The 15102-nt window shown below is 45.6% G+C and overlaps 1 protein-coding gene across 1 annotated transcript in view; it reads right to left on the bottom strand.

The window, feature by feature from the left end:
* MTR (5-methyltetrahydrofolate-homocysteine methyltransferase) overlaps window positions 1-15102 on the bottom strand; it is a 106160-nt gene that overhangs the window by 52306 nt on the left and 38752 nt on the right. The window contains 2 exon segments of the mRNA XM_030334007.1: window positions 10730-10915; window positions 13421-13561. Coding sequence (XP_030189867.1) covers window positions 10730-10915; window positions 13421-13561 — 327 coding nt within the window.

The raw sequence follows: 15102 nt of genomic DNA, 5'->3' as shown, positions 1-15102 counted from the left end.
ACTGAACTACGTGTTGAGTCTACAAGCCATTTTGAGGGAGGGCGCCCTTGCCTAGACGTGGGCACTAAGTGTCCTGACCTCCAGAGAGCAAGCTCTCCAGGTGAGCACACAGATGAGCGTACTTAGAGAGGCCCCACCCCCCCGAAAAGGCACGGTCGGGAATTACACCAAGAACTCACCCTTAGATCCAGGCTTTCAATAGCTTGCCTACTTTGGTATTCTTTCAACTGTTCCCTTTGGTTTCCAATCTTTCCCTGCGTCCTGCAGCTGGTGGGGTTAGATGTCACCTCAGCTGGTTCGGTGCCCCCATGACTCAGCAGCACCAAGGGCCAAGGGAAAGGGAGACAGGAGTGGGCTCGGTGGCCCCACCACTCCAGGCTTTAGGGAAGGTGGCAAGCTCTCTTCTTCCCTAAATGAATTTCTTCAACAACTTACTCCTTCAGTTAGAGTGACAAGGTTAAGGCCAAGATGTAGGCCTGGAGATAGCAGTCAGGAGCAGGCCATCCAAGGCTGGCTTTAGTCTTGGACTTTGGTTCACCCTTCACCAGTGAGCCCAATAAGGGTTCTAGCTTCTAGGTTCATGGCCCAGCCAAGCTCCTTAAAAGAGGAGGCAGAGGGGCCTGGGGCTACCAGCACTGCCAGTGTCTCTTACAGCCTAGTTTGATTGGTAGGTCAAGAGATCCAGGTCCTGCGCACTTCTCTGAGCCACGAATGACACGTGGCCAAGTGTGGAGGGCTTAGGGTGTCATGCGCAGGCAAGCAGGGAAGCCCAGCCGTGTGCCAGCAGGCAGCGTTGCCCACGGAACAAGCAGGAGGGTCCACACAGGGCAGGAATTCGTTATTCGGGCCAGAACAGAATCACCAACTCTCAGCCTCGTAAGGATACATCCTTGTCAAACTGTTCCTGTAGCACCTGGAATAGTCCCGTCACATTAACAGACACTCAACTCCCGGCCATTGAATAAACAAACGAATCTCAGAATGAACAGAGGCTCGGTGTGCAGACCTTTGCCAGAAGCAGGTCATATCACGTTAGATTCGCCAGGATTTTTTCTGTCATGTTCCTCAACCAGGGTTAGGAAATAAACACGCTAGCAAGCTGCAGTCATGCCGGAGGATCTCACAGGATCCAGAAGAGAGGTCCAGGGAAAGAAGAGAATGGGAGCCTCCCTCTGTTCGCAAGGGTTCTACACTCTGGTCACACATTGTCATCTGTGGGGCTCCTCGTCTGTTTTCTAATACCTGGACCTCCCCCTAGACCGGTTAGATCAGGACCTTGAGAAGACAGCTAAGCAACGGTATCTTTAGGAGCCCCTGGCGATTCTCCCGTAAAGCCAAGCTGGGGTCCCGGATCGGTGAAGCGGCACCTTTTCAGGTCAAGCGATGAGAAAACCTCAGGGATGAGTCCACAAATCTCAGGGTCGAGAAGGAAGGAATAAAGGCCATTTATGATATCGCCATCTACCCGATTTACTCTTAGGCTGCAGAAAGCCAGACAGCCATCAGTAGGCAGATGCTTTAGTTAAGAATGAGCAGGAGGCCCATCCCGCTGCCACGAAATCCAAACCAGAAGTGATAGGGACATGGGTGCCACCATCAGCAGGGCACCGATGAGTCAGAAGGAAGAAACCTGAAGAAAGAAGTTTACAAGGAAAAACACTCTGGCTTTCCAAAACCACAGAGGGCGTGGGCTTAGCTCAGAAGCCTTCTGAGTGGATTCTCCATGGTGGCAAATGTGCGGACGGACACAGGCAGCCACGGGCAGGTGTTAGGAAACCCAGCATCACGAGGGCAGAAGTGAAGGCCAGGGGTGAAGACGGGGAGACCCTGCCCACGGTGGAGGAGTGCACTGGGGTCGCTGGAAATGCAAGGCCAACCTGGAGGGCCCCTGGTTCACCCCTCGCCTGAAGGAAGGGAGGGGTGCCCCTGGCACAGCTCATGCTCAAGGCAGAAAATCTGGATGCCAGGGACTCAGACTTTGAAGGGGAAATGGACGAGATGGGAGACAGGGCAATGAGACACAGAGACAATCTCCACAGTATGCTAACACTAGGGAGGACAGGGTCTCAGATGTGACCACTGGGGACACAGCAGATGAGGAAATCAGAGGCCAGACTCATTTGTGTAGTCATCATCATGATCCAATGCCTGCCCGTGGCTTTTCTCCAGAAACTACAGATAGAAGCCGCATGCTAGAAAACCGTACTCTGCAAGGCCAATGCTAAGGCCCAGGTGAAGCAACACCATTTCCTAGCTGGGGCCAAGCGACCCCATTCAAATCTTCTCCGTCACAAAGAGGAAAGCCAGGTGCGCTGGGAAGCCAGAGCCTGAGCTGGAGGTCCCCCAGCTGTGCTGTTACTCCTGTGAGGTAACGAGCGTCCCAGGCTCCGTGGAGGCCTGGGGACCAAGAGAGGCGTTGAGGCCTTCTGTTCCTCACATCCCTGTCATGAACTCCCGCCTCCGAAAGCAATCTGGAAAAGTCTTTGCAAGGACTTCAGACCTATAGTCCACCTGAGAAGGAAAGGCCCAAGAACAGAAATATCCAATCACGTAAGCTTAACTGGGCAGTGGTGACCTCTCCATAGCCACTGAATAGGAGGCCTCTGAAATGCAGAAATACTTGTAGGATGTTAACAAAGCTCGGAGAGGATCAGAGGAGAAAACGTTGAGAATGAGCTCCTAGGCGTGGGTCAACTACCTTCAGCAAGGTAAAAATAAAGGGAAAACTGGGAACTCACTATTACTTCCCTTTCCTAGAACCATTTACGATACCATGGTGCATAGCTTCCTGGAAAATACAAGACAGTCAACTGAAAAACGGTATCAATTTATCTAAAATCAACAGAGAAGCTGTCATGAAATAAAAATCTAAAAGATCATTACCAAAGGAGAAATATTTACGAAAGGAAAAAATAAGCCAATCACAACAACAAAGTGACACAAAACACCTAGGAAGGTTCCCGAAATTCTCTATTTAAGAAAAACTATAAAACCTCATTAATAATAACTGGAAAGACATCCTATGCTCCTAAATGACAACTAGGAATATTGCTAAGATATCATCATACTCTAGGTTAGGGTTAAATTTTAATCAATATCCCAATGGGGCTTTATTTCTCCATAAGTTGGAAAATTATTTTCAAATCATTTAACAGAGGAAAATGTGAATATAACGGATGCATTTATAGGATACTGATCCTTTTTTTTTTTAATTTTTTTTTTTAACGTTTATTTATTTTTGAGACAGAAAGAGACAGAGCATGAACAGGGGAGGGGCAGAAAGAGAGGGAGACACAGAATGGGAAGCAGGCTCCAGGCTCTGAGCCATCAGCGCAGAGCCCGACGCGGGGCTCGAACTCATGGACCGCGAGATCGTGACCTGAGCTGAAGTTGGACGCTTAACCGACTGAGCCACCCAGGCGCCCCAATACTGATCCTTTTAAATTAGTTTGCACACATGCAAACAAAAATGATATAAGCCCATCCTTTTAGGTGATAATTATATTTCTAAGAAACCTCACATTATCAAAAATTATTCTATCAAAATAATCATTTCAATTAGAAAAGGAAAATTAAATCTAGTAGTAGTAATAACATTATTTTCCCATAGAAATTTCAAGGATAAAGGAGTTAAAATAACAGGCAATCAAAACTATGAACATCAGCAAAAGACAAAGAAACGCTTCCTTATTTGCCTTTTACTCCAGAAGTCTCAGGGCCAGAGCCCCCTCAGCCACATCCGACCTTGACCTCGCAGTTTTCAGTGCAACATGAATCACAAACATAAACCGAAGATGGCAGCCAGATACTGCAACAAAAGCAGGTGTGAGTTCCCCCCTCTGTTCAGTTCCAACGGTTTTTCCATTTAAGAGAGAGGCTTTCGGGGCGTCTGGGTGGCTCAGTTGGTTAAGCGTCAACTCTTGATTTCAGCTCAGGTCATGATCTCACGGGGGTTCGAGCCCTGCGTCGGGCTCTGCGCTGATGGTGCAGAGCCTGCTTGGGATTCTGTCTCCCCCTCTCTCTACCTCTCCCTCTCTCTCTCTCTCAAAAACAAATATTTAAGAGAACGGCTTTCTCCTTAGAAGCAACCATGTCATCCAAGCAAAGCAAATCTTGGTTCTTAACTGTTTCTACACCCAAGAGTGTGAGGAGAATTCACTAACAGAAGACATGCCTTTAGAATAACCAAAATATCTGTATTGTTGGCTTCTGAGCTTTGCAAATACGTGAATTTTTTTGTGTTGTTCTTTGTAATTTCTTATAATTCTTCAGTAAACATATATGTCTATAATCATACAGAAAAATTATTTTTAAATAGGGAAAGCAGTATTTAAAAGGAATCTTTAGTTCTACTGCCTTATAGTAACAATTATTTTCCTTTACAGCACTTTCTTCTGATCTTTATTAAATGTAGTTTTTACGCTGTCATGTATACAGTGTCTAAATAATTTCTGGTTTTATGTTTTTATTTACATTTTATAAGCACTGTCACCCTGCCATAATCTTCGTAATATTTGAATACTCTGAATAATATCCCCACAGAATGATGTAATCTAAGCTAAAAATTTCTCTCCAGTTGGGCATTTAGGTGTCTTTTTCTTCAATAAAGCTGGTGAAAAATCTTTGCGTATATAGTGTTCTTAATGCTGCCGAATTCTTTTATTGGGATAATTTCCCAGAAATGAGATCATTAGCTCAAAGGGTATGAACGTTTTTATATGTCTTGGCAGGCATTACGGCATCTTTCAAAAGGACCATCCCAGCCTGATACTATGCTCTAGGATGAATAAGGCTTTCTGTTTCTACTGCTGCACCAGCACGGGCTTTGATCATTTTTAAGTTTACTTTTACCGACTTAGTACAGATAAAACATTACCTTAATATTGCTCTAATCTGCATTCTTTCGTAACTAGGTTAAAACGATTCTTTCCCTACACTTGCTTTTTACTTCTAGTCACATTCAAATCTACATTGGGAAAGCTCGTTCTCAGACCAGACGAAACACTGTGCAATGCGAACGGACAAGGCATGGGGTAAGTTACACAGGACTTGGAAACACGCATCAGTATTCAAACTGGCAGATCAGGGATCCGAACTTGGCTCCAGCACGTCCTAACCATCTGACCTTGACTCACTCTAACATGGGAGGACAGCTACCCCCAGGTGGGTGCTACGAGGACCGAGATACACGTTGCTGGTTTCCAATCACAGTATACACATCACCTCTAAGGCCTCAAAATTCCTGAAGCCAGATTTAAGAAACAAAACAAATGAGCCAAGGAAGGAAAACAAGAGAGGGACAGGCTAAGCAAGAAACAGACTCTTGTTAACTACAGGGAACACGCCGACGGTTACCAGAAGGGAGGTGGGTGGGGAGACGGGTGAAACAGGTGATGGGGATTAAGGAGGGCACTCGAGGCGAGGCGCACAGGGTGATGTACGGAATTGCCGAATCACTACATGGTACATCTAACACGAATGTAACACCGTATGTTAACTATACTGGAATTTAAAATTTAAAAAAATTACTTAGCCCAGGTCTCACCCCAGACCACGCAAGCCAGGAACCGAAAGGGTGGAGTCCAGGGCTGTGCATGGTTTTTAAAAGCCCCGGCAGAGACCCCTTCTCCATGGAGGCTGCTGGCTACACACAGACTGGCTACACACACTGCTGGCTACACACAGACACACTGCTGGCAAAGCACACGACACTGCATTCCCATTCTGAGCTGACCTTGCTGCCTGCTTCACTGAGAAAACACAAGCAGTTACAGACTCCCCCCAGAACACCGCCCAGCGTGCCTCTGGATCTGCACGCTTCCAACTTCGCTCCCGCAGTGTGAGCACACGGCCCCCCCCAACCTGCACACTGATTGCCGGCCCTCCCCACTTACAAGGTCACAGAGCTAGCAAACACCCCCTTTCCCTGGTGCATTAATTCCTCTCTCTTTCTCTACCAGATCAATCCCATCGGCTTGCAAAGACATATCGTCACATTATCCATCTACACACACACACGTGCGCGCCCTTTCTTAACCCCCTACCCATCTCTGGTTTCCACACTATTCCTCTGTTCCCCTTTAAAGCAAAACTCCTCAAAAAAGGTTGTTTACACCTGCTGCCTCCAATTCTATTCTCTCTTGAACCCACTCCAATTAAGCTTTCATCTCCTTGGAAACAGTACAGCAAGATCATCAACTACCCCAGTTCTAAATCCAGTGATAAATTCTTTGTCTCATCCTACTTGATCTAACCACAGCTCTTTAAAATAGCTCATCGGGCCCTTCTTGCTTGTTCTTCACTTGGCTTCCCAGTGAAACCCGTCTTCTGGTTCCTCTCCTACCAAACAGGCTGCTCCTCCTCGAACTCTTCTCATGGGGTCTCCTCCTCTCCCCAGCCCTGAGCACTGCAGCTCCAAGATGCACTTGGTCCTGGGACCTCTGCTCTACAGTCATTCCTTTGGAGACACAGTCTCCCTGCTTTAAATCCCACCTATGTACAAACTATTCCCAAGTACTGTACATCCAACATGTTTATGTTGAACGGTGTGTGTGACCTGTGTTTTTATTTCTTACTCCTTGTGCACCCTAAAAATACACACTGCACAAGGACAGGGACTAGGTTTTATGCCCTGCTATCTTCCTAGGGCCTGGCACACACCAGGGGCTCAAGATGCACTTGAAAGAATTAAAGCCAGTTATCTGCCTCCATCAACTAATAACAGATGTCTATACCAATTTCTTACAGAACACTTAGATAACAAAAAGAAAAAAAGCTCCTAGAAATAAGACTCAATAGAGAGTCTGGAGAATAAATACAGGTGTAGAAATCTCACACTGAGCACAGCAAAATGCTAGGGCTGAAAAAAACAGGAAAGAAAAGAAAATTAAGCAATCTTTCCAAAACATGCAATATCTGAACACCACATGTGCGAAAAGAGAAGATAAAAACATTCAAGGAAACTTGCTGCAACTGTGGCCTCAAGTTTCCCAAATCAAAAGAGACCACTGGGTGCACCCCATGAGAGATGACTCATCATCAAGAGATTTCAGAACACCATGGACAGAGAAGATCCAAGAAGCATCCAGAAATTAGGAAAATAAATAGGTTTCACAATAAAGAACGAAGGGTTAGAACAGCCCTAGTGGAAACCAGAAGACCATGTTTTCAAAGCAAAGGGGAAAGAATTTCAAGCCTCTATCCTATACCCCCGTCCAACTGTCGATTAGTATAAAAGTAGAATACAGCCATTTTCAGACACGTAGGGTTTAAAAAATTTTACCGCCATGTTTTCTTTCTTAGGAAGGTGACAGAGAATGCACTTCACCACAGGAGAGCTAAAACCAAGAATGAGGCAGGGGCACTCAGGTGGCTCAGTCGGTTGAGCGTCCAACTTCGGCTCAGGTCATGATCTCCCAGTCTGTGAGTTAGAGCCCCGCATCAGGCTCTGTCCTTACAGCTCCGTGCCTGGAGCCTGCTTTGGATTCTGTGTCTCCCTCTTTTTCTGCCCCTCTCCTGCTCGCTCTCTCTCTCTCTCTCTCTCTCTCTCTCAAAAATAAATAAACATTAAAAAAAGTCTTAATTAAAAAAAAAAAAAAAAAAGAATGAGGCAATTAGGAGATCTAAAAATCTAAGGGAGGAGTAAGAGGAAGACCCAGGAGGACGGCGAGGGACGCTTCACAGGGCCAGCTGTCAGTCAGACTACGACCTTCCCAGACTGTGTCAGGAGACCTGAAGACAGCATTCCTCAAGAAATTTAAATGACCACCTTCTGACTGTGTTTGGATACACTGGATACTGGAAATTTACACAACTAGAGGATATTTCGAAAATAAACTGTATGAGAAACAAAGCAGACGGAAAGTACTGATTTCACGGAAAGCAAACAGGGTGCAGGAAAGAAAAGGAACTGTCGCATACGACCACATGTCTGGGCTTGTACGTTGCTTAGCGATGTGAGCACCGAAAATAGTCACAACTAAAATTAACCGTAGTGGGAGGATGGGGGGGGATACAAGTAAAGATGTGTGAAGTGGGGGTACAGAGGATAGTAAAAACGCCAAACTCATCCCCACTATAGAGAGGCAATAAATAATACCTAAAACTGGGATTTGAAGACAAGGAGGGAACTGCTGTGAGTCTCAGATAAAAGCTGACATGGTTGCCGCTGGGGGGCTAGAGGGCTGGAGGCTTCTGGGTTTTAGAAAAACCCACACAGCGGTAGTTGCCTCTGTAACTACCTACATAGACATCTTAGGTAAAAATAAAAACAATGCCATAAGGTCTCACCACACTGAACTGGCAGGGGAAGAGGCCTGGATAACAACTTTGCAGAAGGATGACTTAACGGTATGTGTCCAAATGTTAAACACCCGCACATCCGAGGACAACCATTTCCCAGAGGAAATAGCTGAATGAATTCGGGAATTTGCCGGCCACGTTCCTTTCACTAAAAAATTAGAAACAACTGTAATGTCATTCAATATCAGACTAAGGAAAACACACAATCCTGGAATCTAACGCAACCATCAGAGACGGAGTTATAACTCATATTTACCAAGACAGGAAGATGCCAATATTCTGCCGAGTCGGGGGAAGGTTCCAGAACGGCAGGTGTACATTCACTTATATAAAATGTTTAATTCTCAAGACCTTCTCCTCTTTCCCTAAATGGTCCCACGGCTTTCTCGTTTAGTTCAGGTTTTTAATGTGTTTCCTCTTCAGAAGGACTTTCTGAGGTCACTTTTTCTAAAACAGCCAACTCTTCCCCGGATAGCCTTACCCTGGGTTCTTTCACCCGACCATTTAGCAAAGACGCTGGTGAATGACACCAGATCCGGGCTCAAATCCTAGCACCAGCCACCTGTGTGACAACAGGGACTCAAGCGCTTTGGTTTCCTCACGTGGAATACGAAAAAAATAATAAAACGTAGCCAACACTTCTATGCTGGGGCAAAAAGCTGATTTAACGTACGTAGCATGCCTGCTTGGTAGGAGTCAAGGTTCAATACATGTCCGTTACCAAAATCATCTCTTTTGCACTCTTCTGGATTATTTGAATTTTTCTCCTAGTGAAAACATATCTTTTGGAAAAAATCAGTAACACTTTAGTTACAAATAATTTTACTCTAAAACTACAAAAAGCAGAGAAAGGAAAGAAAATGGACATACAATTCCACTACTCGTCAGTCATACAAAATAAGAAGTCAGTATGTCCCGATCTGAAACCACGCCTACCCTCCAGTTAACTGGCATTTTTTTCCCTCAGCTTATACAGGCACACATGTATCCACATAAGTCTTGTTTTATTAAATAAAACCGGGATCATGCTGCCTTTTTTCCCCATTTTTCGATATATTGTAGACCTGGTTCCACACCTCATCCTGTTTAGCCGGTACGCAGTGCTCTGTGCGGCATCCGCTATTCATGGACTGTAAGACTCTTTGCCAGTTTCTCCGACCACAACACCACGAGGAGCCTGAACACGTACCTTCACTATTGACCTATTAGGAGATTCCAGGGGTCGGGGGGGGGGAGGGGAGGACTGACTCACAAGGGATGGATTTTTTTTTCATTGTTTTTAAAAAATACTGAAGAGACACAAAAATGGTTCTAAAAGTCACATGAGGTATAAGGCATCAATACAACATAATCACTGCACACCCTTCGCTCGCCTGACATTATGTTTCAAGCTTCCCACTGCCCCTTCCTGATACCGTGGCAGGGACATGACGAGAGGAGCCATTTGACAACATGATCCCGGTTTTATTTAATAAAACAAGACTTATGTGGATACATGTGTGCCTGTATAAGCTGAGGGGAAAAAATGCCAGTTAACTGGAGGGTAGGCGTGGTTTCAGATCGGGACATACTGACTTCTTATTTTGTATGACTGACGAGTAGTGAAAATTATATGTCCTTTTTCTTTCCTTTCTCTGCTTTTTGCAGTTTTAGAGTAAAATTGTAACTAAAGTGTTACTGATTTTGTCCAAAAGATATGTTTTCACTAGCAGAAAAATTCAAATAATCCAGAAGAGTGCAAAAGAGATTTTTCTCTTTGATTAAAAAAATAAATATCCTATTAATGCTTCATTTTTTATTTCCTTAATCACTACAAAGTATAGTATCTTCTCCTAGATTTATTAGCTCTTTGCTTTTCTTTTTCTATAAACTGCTTATTCACTTCCTTTGTCTAGACTTCTTTTGGCTTGATTTGGGTGTTTTATTTTCCAATTTACAGAAACGTTGCATGTTGGGGATGTTAACCCACTGCTACCACTGATGTTGCAGATGGTACCATGTCCTTCACCCCAGGAAGTTAAACATTTTCAGGTGGGTACCTCTATTAATTTTCCTCCTGGCTTCCCAAGTTTAGATGGGTAATTGCCCATATACTCCTCAGAATTTTTTTTTCCGTTAAGATCGTTAACTGACGTAGGCTGCATTTTAGGATACGGTGGGAAACAGGGCTCTACTTTATTTTCTTCCAAACGCACAGCCAGTCGGTCTAATAGCATTCACTGAATAATACTTTCCTCAACTGATACAAAGACTTCAGAATATATCAGATTTTCCTATTCGTAGCGACGAGTATCTGTACATGTGCATGACGTGTGTATCTACCCGTGCATACCCACATGGTACTTATGGTGTTCTGGACTCTACTGTCTTCCGCTGCTTGGTCTAGCCCGTGTAACGCGATGGAGCTCAGTCAAAAGTCCTCACTCACCTGCCCTTCTTCATCAAACGCCATGACCACCACAGCAGCTCCAAACTTCTTAATCTTTCTAGCCTTCTCCAGGAAGTCGCCCTCGCCCTCCTTCAGACTAATGCTATTGACAATGCACTTCCCTTGGCAGCATTTCAGCCCAGCTTCAATCACAGCAAAATTGGAGGAGTCGATGCACAAGGGCACCTGAGATCAGAAGGGCAAGAAAAGTCACAGAAAAATTACAAGTCACTACAAACTCCCACCCAAGGGCTCCCAAATATTCCTTATTTCTTATTTAGGAAAGCAACAAACAAGTAATAATAGTGTGGAAGAAAGAGGATTTTAAGGTACTCATTCTTAAAGCCCAAAATACTTGGGAGTAATTCCAGTCTTACAAGAGACCCCACGTAGGAACCAGAAATTTAAAAATCAAAGATCACGACTAAACACTGGAATGAAACCACTGAGGTCAGCTCACCGGCTTCATTTCCAGGTTACACTTTCGAGTGCCTAAACTAAATCTCCAACAGGATTCAGAACATCCCTGATCTGACTCTGGGGTTAATGCTCAGCCTTGTACACCCTTGGGAACAGCCTTCCAGCCAAGTTATTCAAATTCAATCTTCCCTTCAGAAAATCAAGTTCTTGGGATGCCCGGGTGGCTCAGTCAGTTAAGCATCTGATTTCAGTTCAGGTCATGATCTTATGGTCCTTGAGTCTGAGCCCCACATCGGGCTCTGCGTTGACAGTTCAGAGCCTGGAGCCTGCTTTGGATTCTGTGTCTCCCTCTCTCTCCGCCCCCTCCCATGCTTACACCCTATCTCATTCTCACAAATAAACAAACATTAAAATATTTTTTAAAAAGAGAAAGAAAAGAAAATCAATTTCCTGATTGGGGGCGGGGGTGTTTAGAAGAGTTTTAGAAGTAGAAGCGTTTTACTATTAGAAAGGAAAAGATGTAATATTTACTAAAAGCATATAACTAAAATAAAGGACAAAACTGGAACGCACAGATGAGAACAGGTTCATTTTTAACAGTCTCTGTGCATTCATGCCTCTGTTCCAGGAAAAGTAAAAGTAAGTAAGGGTTCCAAGGCAGGACTAGCTTCAAGCAAAGAAATGAAAGAGGGCAGCTGATCTAAGCTCCATTACGTAAAGTGACGCCCACGTCAGGCCCCGTGCTAGACTGGGGGGCACTGATGGAGCAGGAGGCTCCCGGGCTTCCCCAAGCTTGTTAAGATAAACGACTAGACACACAGTGCCATGAAGTGTGGGTAACGCGGGGGCAGGGGAGCAGCATGTCTCGGAGGCACCTCGCCCCACCTAGGGCAGATAGAGAGCAGGGCAGGAGAACGCAGGGAAGGTTCCCAGGGCAGTCGGCTCGTCCGTAGGCCACTCTTCCAAAGCAGAGCATGATGGAACGAGGGAGCCATCGACTCTGCTCTTTCTTACCACACTGGCAGTGACAGGTTTGCTAGGAAAGGGGTCAGGCACCAGTGACGATACCAGGCCCACGTTCTAAACCGCTGGCTGAGTTTGGTGTCCCAGCTGTGCTGGTAAATATGGCCTAGTCACACGTTTTTATGCTCGACTCCAGTTGTTCATAATTTGGTCTCGAGTAAATTGTGGTAGGAGGTCAAAACCAGGAGAGATCAAGACAAAGTTACTGGAGCAATCAGAACAGTAATTCATAAGGTCTTTGGTTACTTAAGGCTGTTCCTTGTTGAGGCACTCCTATGTTCACGATTCACGAGTCAGACAAAGCAGCGGAAAGAAACGCGGGTCAACAGTCAGCGGACTTGCCTGGGACCGTGCGGAGAGTCTTCCGACCCCAGCAGAGCCCCCTTCCCCACCGCTCAACAGATAAAAAGCTGCTCCCCCTCTCATTCTGATGGACTTGGAACGAGTCATTTGGTTTCTCCGCACCTTAAATTCTCAAAATATTTACTCCCAGAGGAGTGACAGGGCTTTTGACTGAGGAGTTTTAAGCCACAAATGAAAGACGGTCGATGTAATTCACTGCTTACCACAAGATGTCTAACTTAAGCGTTTGCCATGGGCCTAATGAAAGGCAGACAGCCTCGTCCCTCAAAGCACTAGGAAGTTTCCTTTAAGAAGAACTTCACAAATCACTTCTCACCACAAATTCAATGGTAGAAAATGAAGTAAAATTTTTAAAGATTTTAGAATCCATCCAAAAAATATTTTTAAAACTGGACACAATTAACTTTCATCTTTTAAAGAACAAATGTAAAAGCTCACATAGAATGCTTCAATTTAATCTTGTTTTATCATTTTGTTTACTCTGATAAGCCCAAATGGGTCTCTTCTTCCTGCAATAAAGAAGAACTGGCTGAGCGCCCCTGTGTTAGAAATGGAACCCATGACTTGGTAAAAGCGGGTAATTGCATCCTTCGGAGACATGGTAAGCAGGTTCCTAGGCCATCCAGACATCAGAGGAAACTCAATTCTTCTGAGCAATTCCAGAAGCCTTGGAAACAGCCGAGCTGAAGTCACAGCTCTCTCTGGTTTATATCAAAAGGCTGCCATTAAAGGAGAAACTGACAATCAGAAACTGTTGGGTGCTCACCGTAAGAAACCAGAAAACCAGTGTATGAGAGGACAGACCCATGGGACAATTGACAAGGTTAAATGAGTGACAGAGTGAGGGCAGGTGAACTCCCTTGGGGAATAAACATTTTGTACAACCTTGGCAATGTCAGGCTCAGAAGCAATAAAGTTGCAAAATCTGGTCATTGCACTTGTACCATCCAGCATCCCATCATCCATGTTGATATCCAACACCTGGGCTCCCATTTCCACCTGCACTTTGGCGATGCTCAGAGCTTCCTGAGGAAAGAATGCCAGAGGAGGCAGCATTAGGAGAGGGCGACCCGAGAGAAGGCAGGCCAAAGTCATCCCTACCTTCCCGGCAGTCCTTCCAAATCAGACTAGACTGGCCAGCCACCCCAACCCTGGGCCCGCTCTCCTCCCACCAATCATCACAGACGGACGACTGACCCTTCTTTAACATCTCCTCCATCACATCATTTCATCACTCGGAATCCACCAAGGTGCTGTTTTTCCTGCCATAGAGAAGCTACACTCCCCAGCCTGGTGTCCCAGGCCCGCCGTGACCTGGCCCTGTCTTCTTACCTAACTGAACTCCCCATTCCTCCCCTCCCGGTTCCCTTCACCCAGCCACGTCTTTTCCACTTCTGAGTCACAGGTCACATTGTCCCCCTGCTTGAAATACAATCTCCTTCCCTTCTATACCATTTAGGACCCAGCTCAAGCCCCATCTCCTCCAAAAGAAGTCCTCAGAGAAACCATCCGAAACTTCTGTTACTCTTCAGTGTTTGCCAAGACATGCAAAGCATGTTGCCGGCTATTGGTAAGTTACATGAAATAGGAGTTAAATAAAACTCAGCAGATTTTTATACTGGAAGGTTTTTCAAATCCTGTAATACACTATTACGCGCTGCAAATATCCAAGAACAGGATATGATACGCAGCATTTCCCATTTACGACCATTTAAGGAATATCTTGTAGGATCAGTGTTCCAGAGAACATCCTTCAGGAGGGAAACACTGCTTATTCCACAACGCTGTGCCGCCTCCCAACTTCTGTGACAGCTGTGATCATTATGGCATGGTTTACAACATCATCCTGTCCTCGTGATTTCAGGAGTATCAGCTTATTCCTCAAAATAGAGCGTTAAGTGTTTAGGACTCTAGAAAGGTCCTGCTTTCCTGCTCTCCTCTGAACAGTGCTGGGCAAAATATACACGTTCTATAAATGCTAATTGATAAAACAGAGTTTATATTGGGTCTTCACAGTCCACTTCATAACGTAATAAAATAAGTAAGGATAAAATCAACGGTAGCTTCTGATGTTGTCCTAATTTTTCCCTGGCTTAAGCAAGCCACATAGCCACTGTCAAGCCATCACTATGATAGAGCAGACATGGGAGCCTCTGGCATTGCCCGAGGAAAGACCATTCGTGATGACCCAAGGTTACACGGGAAAAAGACGACAACAAAATTCAAAATCAAAACCAAAAAGTGTTTTCCAGCACGCGTCCCCATCCCTATCCTGGAAGGGCTCGCACCTGGCCGGGGGCGAACGACACCGGCCCACAGAACAGCTGGCAGTGCTGCCCCACTCGGGGTGAGTCCAGCGCCGAGGCTGCCCGAGCAGCAGGGAAGGGCCAGGTCTCTGCGGACTGAAATGGAGGAAGCCACCCGAGAGGGAGAGTCTTCGGCTGGCCCCCGGGGGACAGACTGGGGGAAGCAGAGAGGAGATGGGGGCAACCTGGCAAGACTGGCGATCAAGAGAGTCGGACAACAGAGATGCCAACACCCCGCCTCTCTATTCCAGAAGAGTCACG

The sequence above is a fragment of the Lynx canadensis genome, chromosome D2, assembly GCF_007474595.2.
Source record: "Lynx canadensis isolate LIC74 chromosome D2, mLynCan4.pri.v2, whole genome shotgun sequence".
Taxonomy (NCBI): domain Eukaryota; kingdom Metazoa; phylum Chordata; class Mammalia; order Carnivora; family Felidae; genus Lynx; species Lynx canadensis.
This window is presented reverse-complemented; position numbering and strand designations above follow the sequence as displayed.